Source organism: Bos grunniens, chromosome 7, assembly GCF_055505025.1.
Source record: "Bos grunniens cultivar Pamir isolate PY7600 chromosome 7, Bosgru_T2T1.0, whole genome shotgun sequence".
Classification (NCBI taxonomy): Eukaryota; Metazoa; Chordata; class Mammalia; order Artiodactyla; family Bovidae; genus Bos; species Bos grunniens.
The window spans coordinates 13,185,446-13,204,225 of NC_141171.1; the positions used below are offsets into that span (position 1 = coordinate 13,185,446).

Consider the following 18,780-nt stretch of genomic DNA (forward strand, 5'->3'; position numbering starts at 1 on the left):
TGTTAAGAGAATGATAAGCCAAGTCATAGGATAGGAGAAAATATTTGCAAATCACTTATGTGATAAATGGGGCTTCATGGTAGCTCAGCTGGTAAAGAGTCTGCCTGCAATGCAGGAGACCCTGGTTCGATTCCTGGGTCGGGAAGATTCCCTGGAGACGGGATAGCTACTCATTTCAGTATTCTTGCCTGGAGAATCTGCATGGACAGAGGAGCCTGGTGGGCTGCAGTCCATAGGGTCACAAAGAGTCAGACACGACTGAGCAACTAAGCACAGCACCACACATGTGATAAATGACTAGTATTCAAAATAACCTCACAACTATGAAAACTCAACAGTAAGAAGATAAAATAATCCAATTAACAATGGGCAAATGATCTCAACAGTTGACCAAAAAGCATATACAGAAGGGAAATAGGAAATATGAAAACAAGCTGAACATCAAATGTCAATTGGAAACTGCAAATAAAACAATAAACTGTCACTACACAGTCATGACTATCAAGAAAAATACTCAGAATACCAATTAGATGTGAAGATCATTTCATTCACTGTTGTTGCTGTTCAGTCGCTAGGTGGAGACTGTGAGTCCCATGCTCTGTAACCCCCAAAGACTGTACTATTCCAGGCTCCATAGGGGTGCTCCAGGCAAGAATACTAGAGTGTTTTGCCATTTCCTTCTCCATGGAATCTTCCCAGAGCAGGGATCCAACTGGAGGCTCCTGAATTGGCAAGGGGATTTACTGCTGAGGAAAATGGAATTTGATACCCCTATTAAGTAAGACTGGAGAAGGCAATGGCACCCCACTCCAGTACTCTTGCCTGGAAAATTTCATGGATGGAGGAGCCTGGAAGGCTGCAGTCCATGGGGTTGCTGAGGGTCGGATACGACTGAGCGACTTCCCTTTCACTTTTTACTTTCATGCATTGGAGAAGGAAATGGCAACCCACTCCAGTGTTCTTGCCTGGAGAATCCCAGGGACGGGGGAGCCTGGTGGGCTGCCATCTATGGGGTCGCACAGAGTCGGACACGACTGAAGTGACTTAGCAGTAGCAGCAGTATCAAGGAAGACAGCAGCATTCTTTGAAAACAACATATACTAAGTACTTAAGACCCAGCGATACCACTCCTTGTTATTTGCTGAAATGAGGACAACTCTTGTATGCACACAAAATTCATACACAAATAGTTGTATGGGGCCCAAGGAGCAGAAGTTAACAGATAAGCAACAAATCCTGCAAGAGTCAAATAATCAGTGGTACATTCATACAATCAAATACTGTTCACTAATGAAAAGGAATGAAGTGTTAATATCAAACTATGAAAACACATGAAGGAAACATGTATTAAAACTGTATTGCAAAAAAAACCCAAAAGAAAACAAAAAAAAACTTTATTGCAACCTGAAAGGAGCCAATCTGAAAAAGCTAGAAACTGTATGATTCTGAGTATACGAAGGCCTTCAAGTACTTCCCCTTGCAGGCTACAAGGGGCCTTGCTGATGCTACATCATTTCAGTCGTGTCCAACTCTGTGCGACCCCATAGACGGCAGCCCACCAGGCTCCTGTGTCCCTGGGAGTCTCCAGGCAAGAACACTGGAGCGGGTTGTCATTTCTTTTTCCAATGCATGCATGGATGCTAAGTCGCTTCAGTTGTGGCCAACTCTGTGCAACTCTATGGACATTAGCCCACCAGGCTCCTCTGTCCACAGGATTCTCTAGGCAAGAATACTGGAGTGGGTTGCCATTTCCTTCTCCTCCAAGGGGCCTTAGCCGGGCCCTTAGGCTGAAGACAATGAACCCAGGCTCTGCTCCCCACTACAGGTACTCTACACCACCACTAAAACGTTAAACACACAAATCTTGTTTGACCAATTCACCATGTACAAGCCATGTCTACTACTTCACCGAGAAAACCACAAATAACTTCCTTTCATAAAAATATATGTCAATCATTATTTTCAACACAAGTAATCCTACTTGAATACTTTTTGTCTGCAACTGTAAATCCTGGAATGCCTTGGAAATGGACCAAAACTAGAGTGCCCCTCGCCCCCATGATTTCACCATACTCACTCAGGGAATGAAACAAAGTGAAACAAATGGAATGTAAGAATGGACTATTTTCCAAAGACATTCCCATCTTAAGTCTTCGGAAATATTGTATACAGTTCGTTAAGCTCCATTAATTAAATATATCTTACAGTATATAAAAAATAAACAAATAAATGAGTAGATCTTCTGAAGGGGACTCAAAGGGTAGTTCATCAATAAAAGTTTCAAAAAAGAAAGGAAAATCTTCATGAAAGGATTTCCTATGGAGTATCTGTTCCCAGTTAAAAAAAATTGGGCGAAAAATGGCTATTAGACAACGAATTTACTGGCGGTTACTCTCGGCTTTCCGCTAAGGTAAAATACCTACGGATGTCTCCCCCGCACCCCGGAAAAATGCCATCCAAGACTGAGCAAATAGGATAAAAAGTTAAAATATTGCGTTTGTTTGAAATGCACCGCAGAGACGAATAGTTGACCATTTCAATCGGAATTTTGGGAATGAGGGGAACGACCTGGAAGTTTAATGATTACTGCCAATCATAAAAAGGGCTTCCCTGATGGCTCATTGGCAAAAATACCGCCGGCCAACGCAGAAGACGCAGGTTCCATCACTGGCGGTAAAACATCCCCTGGATAGCAACCCCGTCCAATATTCTTGCCTGGAAAACTCCACGGAGAGAGGAGCCAGGGCGGGCAACAGTAGTCCATGGGGTCCCCAAGCATCGGACACGATTGAGAAACTAAAAAACAACAAAGAGCTACTAACTGGTATTAAGGTCTTTGAGATCCCGCTTCCCAAATCTTTGGAAAAATCAGAGGACACCGGGTGCCTGCAGAGTAAAAAGGCAGCCTGGGAGCCCTCTGCTGCTGCCGCTAAGTCGCTTCAGTCGTGTCCGACTCTGTGCGACCCCATAGACGGCAGCCCACCAGGCTCCCCTGTCCCTGGGATTCTCCAGGCAAGAACACTGGAGTGGGTAGCCCTCAGACAACATCTAATCCTACGACCTGACCCTGGAGAACGAGTTGCGATTGTCCCCTGTAGACCATGCACGTGGTAACACAATCTTGGGAAGAAGAGGGGCTGCGCGCGAAGAGCCGCCGATAGAGCCTCCAGGGCCGAAGTTCCGGCGCGCAGTGCCCGGACCAAACGCCCAGGTCCCGGCTGCCGGACCATCCATCCCCCCGCTGCAAGCCGGCGGGGACTGAGATCCGAGTGGCACCCCAGACCCAGCGTATCCACAGACTCCGGCGGTGACCCCGAGGTGCCGGATCAAACCGTGGCCGGGTTCGGACGGTAGCGACCAGTCCCACCTAGCTGTCGGTAACCCAGTCAGCGGACTCACCATTTCAAGTTGCTTGGAAGTTACTTTGAGTCCCTCCCAAGAGCTCCAAAGACTTGCACAGATCGCAGGGCTTCTGAACGTAAGAGGGACCAAAAGGGTGAAACCGGAAAGACACCGGTCTTTCTCCGCAGGGGGAGAAAGGAAGTCCCGGCATTGGCGCAGAATTGCCCCGCCCACCTGCCGCATCGGCCTCCTGGCTGGACAGATTCCAGTGTCCCGCCTCTTCCTCCTGAGTGACAACCTGTGGGAGGTGGGATTGGACCTCCCTTGGCCCGTTGCTTGTGCTTGGATAAAGAATTGTTTTGGGGTCTATGATACCCGATTCCGTTTCAAGATGGAGCAAGTACAGATAAGATGGTGGCCCTGGCCAGTCCTGCCTGGAACAAACGGGTCATAGGTCCTCCCGGGGTCAAGGGCTTGGTGTAAAATTGTGTGGCCAGGCATGGAACTGTGCTTCTTAAGAAAGTCAGACACTGAAATGTGAACTCACCGTCTCTAATACAGGGGTCGCCTCCATTTTCATCTTTGGTCCTAAGGAGGGCTGAGCTTTCCACCTATCCCTGCCCCAGCCCCACTCATTAGGTCCTGAAACTCAAGAATCCCTTGGCTCTGGTTGGAGGTCTGAATCACTCAGCCTTACCTGGGTGCCAGCACGAACCTCAGTCAAACCACAGCCTGTGAGGTGTCTTCATTAACTTCTCGGGTGTACGTTTTATGCAGGATGAAATTTTATTGACTAAGTTATTAATTTGTTAATTTTATTCCAGTGTAGCTGATCTACAATGGTGTGGGAGCCTCAGTAGAATAGCAGGTGAGTCAGTCACATATTTATATATGTTGTAGTTTGGTCACTAAGTCGTATATGAAACTTTTGTGACCCTGTGGCCTGTAGCTCACTAGGCTCCCCTGTCCATGGGATTTCCCAGGCATAACTTGACTGTGGAGATTGTTGTATGTATCTCCAAATATATTAAAAGCATAAAAATGATTAATTAATGGGTGCCTTCTACTGGCGGGGTGGCCCGTAATACTCTCCAGGTGTATTCCAATTGACAGTATCATTTCTTGTTTTTATTCTATTATGGGAAATAGGAATACAGTTACCTTACATATATTTTAACTGTTGACATTACAATATTTTGTTGGTACACGGACGGTTTCAAAAATTAATCACTCAATCTAAGAAATAATTGGAATAACTTATTCAAGACAGATTTGAGGATTATAATCTGGGAAGAGCATCTCAGATAGCTCAGTGTAGGAGGAGTTGCGGAGGACAGCAGAAGCAATCCAGGCCTGGGAAAACTGTTAAAGAACCAGAAGTGCCTGGCAGGGATACATCCCAGGACAGCCACAGAAATGGCTCCACTGAGCAGTCATCCTCCTGCAGCTTGTCACTCAGGCACAAAGGGGTGGGGTACTGAAATCTACATAGCCAGGAGGCCAGGAAGGCAAGTGGAAAGGTCCACTGGCCAGTTTCTAGTTGCCATCCTGCGTGGGTGGGTTTTGCTAATACTTGTGGGTTCCCAGTAGTTCTTGAGTATCTTCTGTGACTTGTGTTTGTCTTCAGAGTCTTTAGGAGGGACTCAGACCTCCTAAAGAGTCTGTTCAGAAGGCCTTGCTACTTTTGATTTCTAACCTGTTGATCTCATTCATTTCATTAAAGACTTTGAGATGCTAGCCCAACCTTTCATCCCAAGAAATAAGTCAATCTTGATCATGCTTTATAATACTTTTTTTCATAATGCTGGTTCGCAGTTGCTAGTATTTGTTGAGATTTTTTTGAATCTATATTCAGAAAAGAAAAAGGTGTGTGTTTCTTTGGTTATTTTATTTTATTTTATTTTTTGGTAGTTCTCATCTGGGTATAAGAGAAAAACTGGTGTCAAAAACGGAGTGTGGAATATTGTCTGCATTCTATCATTTACAATAGATTGTGAAAATTGTGAAAATCAGTAAATAAATATGGCACCAAGGGAGCACTCACAGAGTCCATTACACACAATGCCTAAATGGTGTCTATAAAGAAATACACTTGTTCTAGCCAAGGAATCGAGAAAGCCCAGCTCCTCCATTAAAAAAAAAAAGTTTTGGCTGCACCTCACAGCATAGGGGAATATTAGTTCCCAGACCAGGATTCCAACTATGCCCCCTGCAGTGGAAGTTCAGTGGAGTCTTAAGCACTGAACCAACAGATAGTGTAACCCTCCTCCCCTCCCCCATACAAACATGCTGTATAAATGGTTGATAGATAATTTGAGAGGTGAAACTGACTTTGGCAAAGAGAAAAGTGCTCTAGAAATTTAAGAATTTATTGCCAGCCCTACATAAAGCCCATCTAGGGTGGAAAAGGTCTTTGAGATTCCAAGTCCCAAACATTTGGAAAAGGAGATTTCACATTCCAAACATTTGGAAAAGGAGATTCCACGGGTCCTACCACCGCCCAGAATCCTTCTCACTGACATCCATCTTGACTGACCAATGTGTACGCCACCAGGAAGAACCCTGAGTCAGAGTGACTGACCAAAGCAACCCGGAAAGTAATCCCATCACCATAAAATCCGGGCCATGTGGCAGAGCAGTTCTCCTGGGTTCCCTTACCCTAATGGTCTCTGTTTGGGCACAATTCATTCCCCAGTGTTAGACAAGAGTTGCCTTTCAGGACGCCCAGGTGCTGCCGATCAGTACCACAGAGCCTCAGAGAACAGACTCTGGCGGTGACCAGGAGACGACGGTTCAAACATGGTCGACCAAACATGGTCGGTTCAGCCAGTCCCAAAGAGTGCCTCTGCTGTGGCCGCAGCCGGATCAGCACACTCACCATGTCCAGGTTGCTTGGTTTGTCCGAATCCCGCCTAAAGGAAGCCAAAGACCAGTGCAGGTCACAGGGGCAAACAAGAGACTTGAAAGTTACCAGGAGAGCGAACCACAGAGGAAACATGCGCAACCTTTTCCGCAGTTCAAGAAAGTAAGGAAGTTAAGGTTCAATCTTGGCATCGCCCCGCCCACCTGCCATAGTGGCCTCCTGGTTGGACAGATCCTAATGCTCCGCCCCGCGGGACTGACTGAAGAAGGTGAGCGGAATTTATGGTGAACTCACCATCTGTAATAAAGGGACTGGCTCCATTTTCATCTTTGGTCTTCGACAGCGCTAGCCTTCCACCCATCTCTGCCCTGTTCCCATTCAATGGATACATAAGGTAAAGAATCCCGGAACTCATGGCCCTGGTAGGAAGTGAATCAGTCAGCTTAAGGGCGTGCGAGGACAAGTCTCAGTCAAGCCACAGGATGTGAGGAACGTACATTAAATGCTCAGGTGTACATTTGACACTGGAAGAAATTTTATTTGTTAATTTATAATTTTTATTGGAATATAACGATCCACAATGCTATGCTAGCTTCAGTTGTCCAGCATAGTGAATCAGTCATGCATATACATATATCAGCTCTTCTTAGATTTTTCTCCCATATAGGCCATTACAGAGTACAGAATAGAGTTCCTTGGTCTACAAAGCAGGACCCCATCAGTCATCTATTCTATAGATAGTAGCATGTGCACTTCCATCCCAGTGTCCCAATTTATCCCTCCTCCCTTATGCCTTGGTAATTACAAGTTTGCTCTGCACATCCCCGACCCTACCTCTGTCCTGCAAACAAGTTGATCCACGTGTCCTGGTCTGTGCATGGGTTGGAAAAGAATTTCCAGACGAGGCAGAACGACAGAAGAATAAAGTTTCTTAGAGTGGGAGACGCTATTAGAACAGCAGGCCTGTAAGTTTGCTATTAAAATACATTAAACTATTAAAAAAAAAAAAAAAAGAACAGCGGACCGACTTGATTCAAGGGGGAGCCAAAGGCTTTTGAAGGCTTTTGGCCAATTTTTATAGGCTCAAGACAGAGAAAATTCCTACTGGAATGGTGGCATTAGGTGATTGGTTAGGATGCTATAGGGTGTATAGTAGGATGAGTATTTTACATTATATGAGGTCAGGGAACTGGCCAGTTTCTATCCAGAGGCTTATGGCAACAGTTGCTATTGGGCTTGGTCAGTTCCAGAGATTTTTATCCTGTGACCATGGTACAGGGCTCTGCACCACCTGTAAGGCACATCATGTCTCAAGGAAGAGCCTATTCAGACTCTAGGCTAGGTCTGCTTCTTTTCTTTTTCATTGCCTTTGTTATTAGTTTTGCTCAGAGGCTCTGTGATATCCAACTCTTTGAGACCCTGTGGACTTTAGCCCACCAGGCACCTCTGTCTGTGGAATTTTCTAGGCAAGAATACCGAAGTGGGTTGTCATTTTCTACTCCAGGGGATCTTCCTGACCCAGGGATCCAACTCACCTACATCTCTTGCCTCTCCTGCATTGGTACTTGTGAAAGTCGCTCAGTCATGTCTGAATCTGCGACCCCATGGACTATACAGTCCATGGAATTCTCCAGATTAGAATACTGGAGTGCTTAGTCTATCCCTTCTTCAGCGGATCTTCCCAACCCAGGAATCGAACTGGGGTCTCCTGCATTGCAGGTGGATTCTTTACCAGCTGAGCCACGAGGGAAGCCCCAGCTACCACGGAAGCCCCAGAAAGCCAGCACAGGGAGCTGGGCGCGGGGCGCAGGGGCGACGAGCGGCAGTGGAACCCAACGAGGCGAGGAAGGGCGAAGGCGATCACCAGGGGACTCTGGCCGACCTGCCCCGCCCCAGGCGAGGACGGTCTCCCGCCCACGCTCGGTCCACAAGAGACGCAGAGCGCGGCGGCGGCGTGGAAGAATGATAGGGTGCCTCCCGTGGCAGATCGGCCTTCCAGGAGGGGCCGGGAGCGAGGCCTGGGAAAGTGACCAGGGGCCTCCGGAACGACCGAAGCTCCCTCGCATCCTCCCGCCCAAGGGCCGGGCGGCGCGGGCACGGCCGCCAGCCGGGGACCGGATCCGCGCTCTGGCGAGCACACCCGGGCGGGGCGCGGCGTGGGCACCGGCGGTCCTCCTCATCCACCACGGAAGGACGTCGGCAGACTGACTGAGGCGACGGGCAAAGGAGCGGGACCGCGGCGGGCCAGGGGAGCAAGACGCACCAGGGCTCGGCCCGGGGATCAATAGACAGGACGGAAGAGGCTGACGGACGGACAGAGAGGGGCACCGATGGGGTGCGGCCACGTTGGCCGAAGTTGCGAAGACGTGGCAGCAGCAAAGAACCGGCCGTGGAGATGGGGTGGCCTCGCGCCATCGCGAGGGTCCCCAGGGCCGTTCGAAAAGACCCGAAAGCAAGTCGGCCGCCGGGGCATGCCGCGGGATCTCATGGCCGGAGGCCTCCAGCACAGGGGCGGTCCCGCGGCACCCAGGACGCCGAATGGCCTCCCGGGCTCCCGCGGGGCCATCCTGGCGGGGCTCACGCCCGCCACCGGTAACACCCAGAACCACAGCGGGCCTGGGAGAACGCTCTCCCGCCGCGTACCGCGCCCCACGGCTCTCACGCACTACTCCTCCCAGGAGGCCACCCACTTGAGACGAGGCAGGTTCGGTCCCAGACATGGGAAGCGGCGCGGGCAGCCACCCGTCTAGGACCGGGTGGGGGGTGCGGGGTTGTGGGGCGGAGGGAAGGCCAGCAGCGACGGGGAGGGGCTGCAACCACGCAGGGCGAGGGCCCCGGGACAGTGACCAGAAATACCGAGATGCGAACGGGCCACCAGGAAAACAAGCGCAGGGTCCCACCGCCACACACACAACGGCGGTCCCTTGACGCCTGGGACGCCGGACTGCCCACCCCTCCCCACCGCCCACCCCGACCCCCACCCCCGCCTCCCACAATCCAGCCCCGCCGCCGCCGGGGAGACCCGCGTGCCACAGCTTTAACGCATGCTGCGGGAAGGTCCTGGTCACCCATCTCATCTGTCTGTCTGTTGCAGGAAGGGGGACCCCTTCCAGAGCCTGAAACTGGGCTCTTATCTGACACTGGGACATGAATTGTCTGAGGAGACACATGTGCTGACAAAGCAAGAGATTTTATTGGGAAATGTCGCCAGGGGCGGAGAGTAGTAGGGTAAGAAAACCCAGGAGAACTGCTCTGCCGCATGGTTCGCAGTCTTGGCTTTTCTAGTGATGGGTTAGTTGCCATTCATTCTAAGTCAAGTGTCCTTCCTGGCTGTGCTCACCTCCTTCAGCAAAGATGGATGCCAGTGAGGATTCTGGGAGGTGTTCAGACATGTGGTGTCTTTTTAACCTTTTGCGAACTCTTCCGGCTGGTGGTGGCTTATTAGATCCATGTTCCTTACCAGGACCTCCTGTCATAAAACAACTGGTGGAAATGGTTACTATGGAGCCTGGCCAGCTTCCCCTAACAACTCCCCTCTGGAGACTTTATACTCAAGAAATTTAAACTCAAGAGTTGAGGGTGATGACAGCCTCTCATTGGATGAATATTGAAGCAGTTGATTTATTGTAGGAGATCCGTACATTTTTTTCTATGTGACCTATAATGGATCATTCTTTTGTGATGAAGAAGCTCTTGCTGTGGTGTGTAAATAGACAATTCCTGTAACTGATAAGGTGAGGACATGGGTTAGAAGTTCTCTGATTAACAAATTGAAGAATAAAAACCACAACATATCAATAGATGTAGGACTGATTTAGAAAAAGGATGATTTAGAAAAAGATGTAGGACAAGATTTAGAAAAATTTCAGCATCTGGGTTCCCTGCTGGTCCAGTGGTTAAGAGTCAACCTTGCAATATAGGGGACACTGGTTTCATCCTTGATCTGGGAAGATCCTACATCCCACAGAACAACTAATAAGCCCATGTGCCAAAAATACTGAGCCTGCGCTTTAGACCCCTTAACAAGAAAACCCACCGAATGAGAAGTCCATGCATGGCAACTAGAGTAGCCCCCACTTCAGCAACTAAAGAAAGCCAAGTGTAGCAACAAAGACCCAGCATAGCCAAAATAACTAAAAACTATTAAAAACATTTTCAACATTCATCTATGATAAAAACCCCCGAAAGTGTGCACTGGAAACATCAATGTAATGATGGCCATACATGACAAAGCCACAGCTAATATATGCTCAGTCACTAAGTCGTGTCTGACTCTGACCCCATGGACTGTAGCCCGCCAGGATCCTCTGTCTATAGGATTTCCCAGGCAAGAATATTGAAGTGGGTTGCCATTTTCTTCTCCAGGGGATTTTCTCAACCCAGGGATCAAACTTGAGTCTTCTGCTTTTGCAGGTGATTCTTTACCATTTTGACACTAGGGTTTCCTTTTACTCCCCTAAAACAAGGCAATCCAGCCTCATATACACCTTTACCTAAAGACACAGCTTCCAGGCAATGTACATACCAGCTGAGGACCACCTTAACAAAAGGCCTAAGAAAAGAGAAGAAATTACCAAAACTTCCAACTCTATTATTTTTCACGGTGCTGAATCTTAGTTGCTTGTGCATGGGGTTTCTCTAGCTTTGGTGAGCAGCTGCACCATCAGGGAAGTCCCCAAGTTTTGGGGACTTTATAAGACCAGAAGTGTGGCTCCAAAAAAAAAAAAATAATCCAAAGCCCGCATTCCTTTTACCACTACCAAAACTTCCCCTATTGTTCTAAGAGGCTTATAAGTATTAAAGAGGAAACAGCCGTCCTAGGAAGGATGTTTGAGATGCAAATGTCCTAACTAATCTTCTCCTGAATCCTTACCTCTGCCTTCATTTTAAAATGAAAGTTGTAAAATGCAAATGAGATAAGAACTTTGGGTGAACGTTTAGAAATAATTATGTTTTGAAAAAAAAAAAAATGTTTTGGAGTCTCTCCGGATATTGAACAACTTGAAACTTAAAATTGTACTAAAATTAGTGAGGAAAAATTTGTGGAAAATACACCCAAATAGTTTTGTACACAATCAGCCAGAATTGAGTAAGTTTAAATAGGTTTAACTGAGTAAAATGAATTTTTAAAAGGAAGCCAGCAAAACCTTAATTTGGCTTTTCTCTTTTAAAGACAAGCCTTCTAAGTATGTTGAACTGCCTTTGGTAACAGATTTTAAATTTCTTTACCTTTTAATTTTGTGTATTTGCCTTTGAAACTGTTTTAAAATGATTTATTTATTTTTGGCTGTGCTGGGTCTTTGTTGCTGCACTCAAACTTCTAGTTGTGGCAAGGAGGGGCTACTTTTCATTGCGGTGTGTAGGCTTCTCACTGGTGTGACTTGTTTTGTCGCAGAGCACTGGTTCTAGGTATGCAGGCTTCAGTAGTTGTGGCTCATGGGCTCAGTAGTTGTGGTGCATGGGCTTAGTTCCTCTGTGGCAAGTGGTATCTTCCTGGATCAGGGTTGGAACTCATGTCCCACGTATTGCAAGGCAGATTCTTAACCACTGGACCAGCAGGGAAGCCCTGCCTTTGAAATCTTATTCTTACTTTGGCTAAGTGAATAAATTCTTTTATGGAGACCTGTGATCCTATTGTGTCTTAAAACACTTTTGAATTTTTGAAATCAAATTATAATGAAGTTTCTTTGACCTCTGGCTAACTTTGGGATACTTCAAAGGGCCCTTGAAACAACTCAGACGGAGATACTAAACTAATAGGTTCATTTGGTATGTTAAATTACATGGGAAGTATTATCAGTTCAGTTCAGTCGCTCAGTCATGTCTGATTCTTTTCGACCCCATGAATCGCAGCAGGCCAGGCCTCCCTGTCCATCACCAACTCCCGGAGTTGACTCAGACTCACGTCCATCGAGTCAGTGATGCCATCCAGCCATCTCATCCTCTGTCGTCCCCTTCTCCTCTTGCCCCCAATCCCTCCCAGCATCAGAGTCTTTTCCAATGAGTCAACTCTTCACATGAGGTGGCCAAAGTACTGGAGTTTCAGCTTTAGCATCATTCCTTCCAAAGAAATCCCAGGGCTGATCTCCTTCAGAATGGACTGGTTGGATCTCCTTGCAGTCCAAGGGACTCTCAAGAGTCTTCTCCAACACCACAGTTCAAAAGCATCAATTCTTCGGTGCTCAGCCTTCTTCAAAGTCCAACTCTCACATCCATACATGACCACTGGAAAAACCATAGCCTTGACTAGATGGACCTTTGTTGGCAAAGTAATGTCTTTGCTTTTCAATATGCTATCTAGGTTGGTCATAATTTTTCTTCCAAGGAGTAAGTGTCTTTTAATTTCGTGGCTGCAGTCACCATCTGCAGTGATTTTGGAGCCCCCCAAAATAAAGTCTGACACTGTTTCCACTGTTTCCCCATCTATTTCCCATGAAGTGGTGGGACCAGATGCCATGATGTTCATTTTCTGAATGTTGAGCTTTAAGCCAACTTTTCCACTCTCCACTTTCACCTTCATCAAGAGGCTTTTGAGTTCCTCTTCACTTTCTGCCATAAGGGTGATGTCATCTGCATATCTGAGGTTATTGATATTTCTCCCGGCAATCTTGATTCCAGCTTGTGTTTCTTCCAGTCCAGCGTTTCTCATGATGTACTCTGCATATAAGTTAAATAAGCAGGGTGACAATATACAGCCTTGACGTACTCCTTTTCCTATTTGGAAGCAGTCTGTTGTTCCATGTCCAGTTCTAACTCTTGCTTCCTGACCTGCATACATATTTCTCAAGAGACAGATCAGGTGGTCTGGTATTCCCATCTGTTTCAGAATTTTCCACAGTTTATTGTGATCCACACAGTCAAAGGCTTTGGCATAATCAATAAAGCAGAAATAGATGTTTTTCTGGAACTCTCTTGCTTTTTCCATGATCCAGCAGATGTTGGCAATTTGATCTCTGATTCCTCTGCCTTTTCTAAAACCAGCTTGAACATCTGGAAGTTCACGGTTCACGTATTGCTGAAGCCTGGCTTAGAGAATTTTGAGCATTACTTTACTAGCGTGTGAGATGAGTGCAAAATATCAGTCATAATTCTAGTTATTATCTGAAAGTATTGTATGTCACAGCAGTAAGAAAGTTACCTTGTCAGTTTTCTTTGTAATCAGATTTAAATGTGCCTTTTTAAGTCTTTTGTCATTATAGATAACTATGGTTTCACTCTGATGACTTTTCAAAAATGTCTCCTCTTCAGGAAGATTTATAAAAAGGACCTTTGGATAAATACAAGTTTCTGATTTCCACACCATACTGTTAAACTAGGTAAGTAATCAAAGAATTCTAATGGTAAACCTGATGGCTTCATAAAGCTGTTAAATGAAAAGGATTAATTATATAGGGCTAAGTGAACTGGGAAATAATTTTATAATTTTTATGGCTTCTATCTAAAAAAATTACTGGCTTATATCTGTTACCCAGGGGTAAGGAAAATCTTCCCCTTAACCTAATTATGATTTAGAAATGTAGTAAATTAAACCTTTTTAAGAAGAATTGAAAGATGTACTTATTTATGTCTACCTGGTTGATTGTACCAGTAACATATGCTTGTCTCAAAGATTAAGCTATGCATATCTGGATGTGCACAGCTGGTATAGTGTAACTGTAGGTAGCTTATTAAATCATTTATGGCCCCTTTGGCTGCCTAGTTATTGCAACTGAATTACAACTAGTTATACTAATCATTGTTTTCATTTAATGTTTATTTTCAAATTGTGCTTTGTGTCTCCTTGTTGCCGTATGTCTTTTTCGATGTTACTAGCTACATTACTTATATCTTGGTTAATTTCGAAGATTGTTGTCTCTCTATTAAAAAAAAAAAACACATTTATTTTGCTGCTCTGGGTCTTAGTTGCAGCATGCAGGATCTTTTAATTGTGGCTTCTGGGATCTATTTCTCCAACCAGGGATTGAACCCAGGCCCCTCTGCATTGAGAGCTTGAAATCTTAGCCACTGGGCTACCTGGGAAGTCCTCATAAGACTTACAGCATTATGTAAGACATAAGTCTCTTAACAGTACCTAGTACATAGCCAGGTCTCCAACAAAAAACTTACATGGGTAAACATCTTGAGGAAATACCAAATAATTGCAATAGTATGACTCTAGGTATGGGAAGAGGCAACGAGAGAAAAATGTCTCCTGGATCATAGTTAGGCCCATGATCCAGAGAATCTTTAATTATTGATGGGAATCTAATCCAAAATTTTTAACACCTGGAGTGGCACATCCAACATTTTCAACCGACCTGGGATGAACCTCCCAGGGTCATGGAATAAAATTTGATTATGAAATGTCTCCCAAATATTGGTCAAATTCCTGACCAAGAGCAGAGGATCTGAGAAATGCTGCCATATCAGTCATCAGTGATTGCAGCCCTTCAACACAAGTTGGTGAGCAATGAGGAAATTCGGGATATGGGACACAGGTCTCCAGATCAAGGAAATTTTTTCAGTGAGCCCAAACTGTTGCATCTTCCCATACATAGAAAAGTCCTGCTGCTGCTAAGTCGCTTCAGTCGTGTCCAACTCTGTGCGACCCCAGAGACCGCAGCCCACCAGGCTCCCCTGTCCCTGGGATTCTCCAGGCAAAAACACTGGAGTGGGTTGCCATTTCCTTCTCCAATGCATGAAAGTGAAAAGTGAAAGTGAAGTCGCTCAGTCGTGTCCGACTCTTAGCGACCCCATGGACTGCAGCCTACCAGGCTCCTCCGTCCATGGGATTTTCCAGGCAAGAGTACTGGAGTGGGGTGCCATTGCCTTCTCCGAGAAAAGTCCTACATACCTTAATTTGAAATTTAGGTTGTCAATATTTCTAAGTCTACAGGTATCAAGTAGACACTTTCCAAAGAAGAACAAGGAAGACAAATCTCAACATTTGGAATCCTGGCAGTGATGGTAGACACTCCCAGAAGATCCAAGTGAGAAGCAGTTAGAATGATCACCACCCTATTTCCCACAAGATTGTGTAATGGACATTGAATGGGGACACTGACAGTCTGACATCTCAGTCTGCCAGTTTTCCGAATAAAATCATATTCCTTGCCTCAACACCCTGTCTCTTGCTTAATTGGTCTGTCATGCAGCGAACAGAGTGAGCTTGGACTCGGTCACAGATCCACTCTCTTAGCAAATTTCAGTTGTACAATACAATGTGAAATATCAGATTGAAACAGGAGGGCAGGGGGAGGGGCACAATCTTTAAAGAATTGCATAGCCATGAATAGAACCAAGTAGGTCCAAGGTGGTAGAAGGTTTGGCTTCTAGTGAAATTTGAGCCTCATTTTATGCTTATTATAATATATTAGCATCTGAATGACACACTCACCAGCACCATGACACTTCCAAGACTGACCATAAAAGGTCAAAAAATTGGGTAATGGCCCATGAAAGAAGAATCAAATGCTTCCACTTCCTATGAAATTACCCAGCTGATATAATGTAACCACTGTGTATTTCCGGCCTGTCGCCCAAGCCATATGCTCTGAGATTCTTAAGCTTAAGATACCTAATGAGTATCTAAGGGGATGGTGTACGGATGGGTGGAAAGCTCAGAACTTTCAAGGACCAAAGATGAAAACGAAGCCAGCCTTTTTATATTTATGAGTCTGTGGACAATTTCTAAAGTCTTTATTTCATTTGTTACAGTATTACTGGGACCTTAGCTCCCTGACCAGGGATCAAAGCCAGACCCCCTGCAATGGAAGGCCAAATCTTAACCACTGAATGGCCAGGGAAGTCCCCCCAGACGTCCTCTTATCTGTAATTGTTGATGTTCAGTCACTCAGTTGTATCCAATTCTTTGTGACCCCATGTACTGTGGAATTCCAGCCTTCCCTGCTCTTCATTCTCTCCCAGAGTTTACTCAAACTCATGTCCATTGAATTGGTAATGCCATCCAACCATTTTGTCCTCTGTCGCCCCCTTCTCCTCCTGCCCTCAGTCTTTCCTAGCATCACGGTCTCTTCCAGTGAGTCGGTTCTTTGCATCAGGTGGCCAAAGTATTGGAGCTTCAGCTTCAACATCAGTCCTTCCAGTGAATAGTCAGGGTTGATTTCCTTTAGAATAGACTGATCTCTTTGTTATACGTTATGGCAGAGTAGAAGGATGTGTGCTCATTTTCTCCTGTGAGAACTCCAAAATTGCAACTTGGTGTTGAACAACCATTGACAGGAGAATGTTGGATCCCACCAAAAAAAGACACCCCACCTCCAAGGGCAAAGGAGAAGCCCCAACAAGATGGTCGGAGGGGTGAATTTGCATTTGGAATCAAACCCCATACCCACCAGAGACTCTCAGAGGGCTCAAACAAAACCTTGTGTGCACCAGGACTCAAGAGACCCCACAGAGACTGAGCTGGACCTCCTTTTGAGTGTTTTGAGTGTCTCCTGTGGAGGCATTGGTCACTAGTGGCCTGCCGCAGGGACAAGGGCTCTGGCTGCAGCAGACCTGGGACATGTGGTATGTGCATAAGCCCTCTTGGAAGAGGTCACCATTAGCTCCACTATAGAGCTACTGAGCAGATGACCCACAAACTGCAGAACACTGTTAAGAAAGTTCTGGGACCCACAACAGATTTTTCATTCTGGGGATCCAGCAAGGGGACAGAGAACCACAGGGAATTTGACTTTGGAGGCCAGTGGGATTTGATTACAGAACTTCCATAGGACTGGGGAAACAGACTCTTGGCGGGCACAAGCAAAACCTTGTGCACATCAGGACCCAGGAGAAAGGGGCAGTGTCCCCACAAGAGACTGAGTCAGACTAGCCTGTGAGTGTCTAGGGGTCTCCAGTGGGTGCGTGGGTTGACAGTGGTATGCCACAGGGTCAGGGGCACTGAATACAACAGTGTGGGCATAAGTCCTTTTGAAGGAGTTTGCCATTACTGCCATTACCCCTATCATAGTATGGTCTCAGGCCAAACAACAGGGAGGGAAGACAGCCCCGCCCATCAACAGGTAATTGGATTAAAGAATTAATGAGCGTGAAAAGAAAGTGAAGTGACTCAGTCATGTCCGACTCTTTGCAACCCCATGGACTGTAGCCAACTACGCTCCTCCGTCCATGGGATTTTCCAGGCAAGAGTACTGGAGTGGGTTGCCATTTCCTTCTCCAGAGGATCTGCCTGACCCAGGGATTGAACCCGGGTCTCCTGCATTGTAGGCAGAACGCTTTACAGTCTGAGCCACCAGGAAAGTCCTACTGAGCACCCATCAGAGCAAAACCCAGATTCCCCCATTAGTCAGTCTCCCATTAGGATGCTCCCACAAGCCTCTTATCCTTATCCATCAGAGGGCAGACAGAATGAAAACCACAGTCACAGAAAACTAACCAAACTGATCACATGGATCACAGTCTTGTCTAACTCAGTGAAACTATGAGCCATGCCATGTAGGGCCATCCAAGACCAACAGGTTATAGTGGAGAGTTCTGACAAAACGTGGTCAACAACAACAGATTCCAAATTGGGAAACAAGTACATCAAGGCTGTTTATTGTCACCCTGCTTACTTAACTTACATGCAGGTACATTATGAGAAATGCCAGGCTGGATGAAGCACAAACTGGAGTCAAAATTGCCGGGAGAATGATCAATAACCTCAGATATGCAGATGACACCACCCTTATGGTAGAAAGTGAAGAGGAACTAAAGAGCCTCTTGTTGAAAGTGAAAGGAGAGTGAAAAAGCTGGCTTAAAACTCAACATTCAGAAAACTAAGATAATGGCATCTGGTCTCATCACTTTGTGGCAAATAGATGGGGAAACAATAGAAACAGTGACAGACTTTATTTTCTTGGGCTCCAAAATCACTGCAGATGGTGATTCCAGCCATGAAATTAACAGACGCTCCTTGGAAGAAAAGCTACGATCAACCTAGACAGCATATTCAAAAGCAGAGACATTACTTTGCCAACAAGGGTCCATCTCGTCAAAGCTATGGTTTTTCCAGCGGTCATGTATGGATGTGAGAGTTGGACCAAAAAGAAACCTGAGTGCTGGAGAATTGATGCTTTTGAACTGTGGTGTTGGAGAAGACTCTTGAGCATCCCTTGGACTGCCAGGAGATCAAACCAGTCTATCCTAAAGGAAATCAGTCCTGAATATTCATTGGAAGGACTGTTGCTGAAGGTGAAACTCCAGTACTTTGGCCACCTGATGGGAAGTGACTCATTGGAAAAGACCCTGATGCTGGGAAAGATTGAAGGTAGGAGAAGGGGACGACAGAGGATGAGATGGTTGGATGGTATCAAGGACTCGATGGACATGAATTGAGCAAGCTCCGGGAGTTGGTGATGAACAGGGAAGCCTGGCATGCTGGAGTCCATGGGATTGCAAAGAGCCAGACATGACTGAGTAATTGAATTGAACTGAACTGATCTCCTTGATGTCCAAGGGACTCGCAAGAGTCTTCTCCAGCACCATGGTTTGAAAGCACCAATTTTTGTCCATTTATCTGTCTATGAACATGTAGGTTGTTTCCATTTCTTGCTGGTATATATCGTGCTGCTATGAATATTGGGATGCCT

At 46.1% G+C, this 18,780-nt stretch overlaps 1 protein-coding gene and 1 long non-coding RNA gene across 6 annotated transcripts in view; one reads left to right on the forward strand and one right to left on the reverse strand.

The window, feature by feature from the left end:
* Positions 1-18,780, reverse strand: part of LOC147368474 (zinc finger protein 101-like) — a 55,262-nt gene that overhangs the window by 18,200 nt on the left and 18,282 nt on the right. The window contains exon 1 of one of the 5 annotated variants that reach the window (XM_086409096.1): positions 3,400-3,676. The exons of 1 other annotated variant lie outside the window; for it this stretch is intronic. In XM_086409096.1, coding sequence (XP_086265222.1) covers positions 3,400-3,585 — 186 coding nt within the window. In that variant the 5' untranslated portion in view covers positions 3,586-3,676. Of the gene's footprint in view, positions 1-3,399; positions 3,699-6,220; positions 6,439-18,780 lie in introns of those variants that run through there. 3 more of the 5 variants (XM_086409094.1, XM_086409093.1, XM_086409098.1) reach the window with 3 other exon arrangements.
* Positions 13,389-15,304, forward strand: LOC147368475 (uncharacterized). Its single transcript, XR_015166681.1, has 2 exons — positions 13,389-13,521; positions 15,074-15,304. It is a non-coding gene; the product is annotated as an uncharacterized LOC147368475 (long non-coding RNA).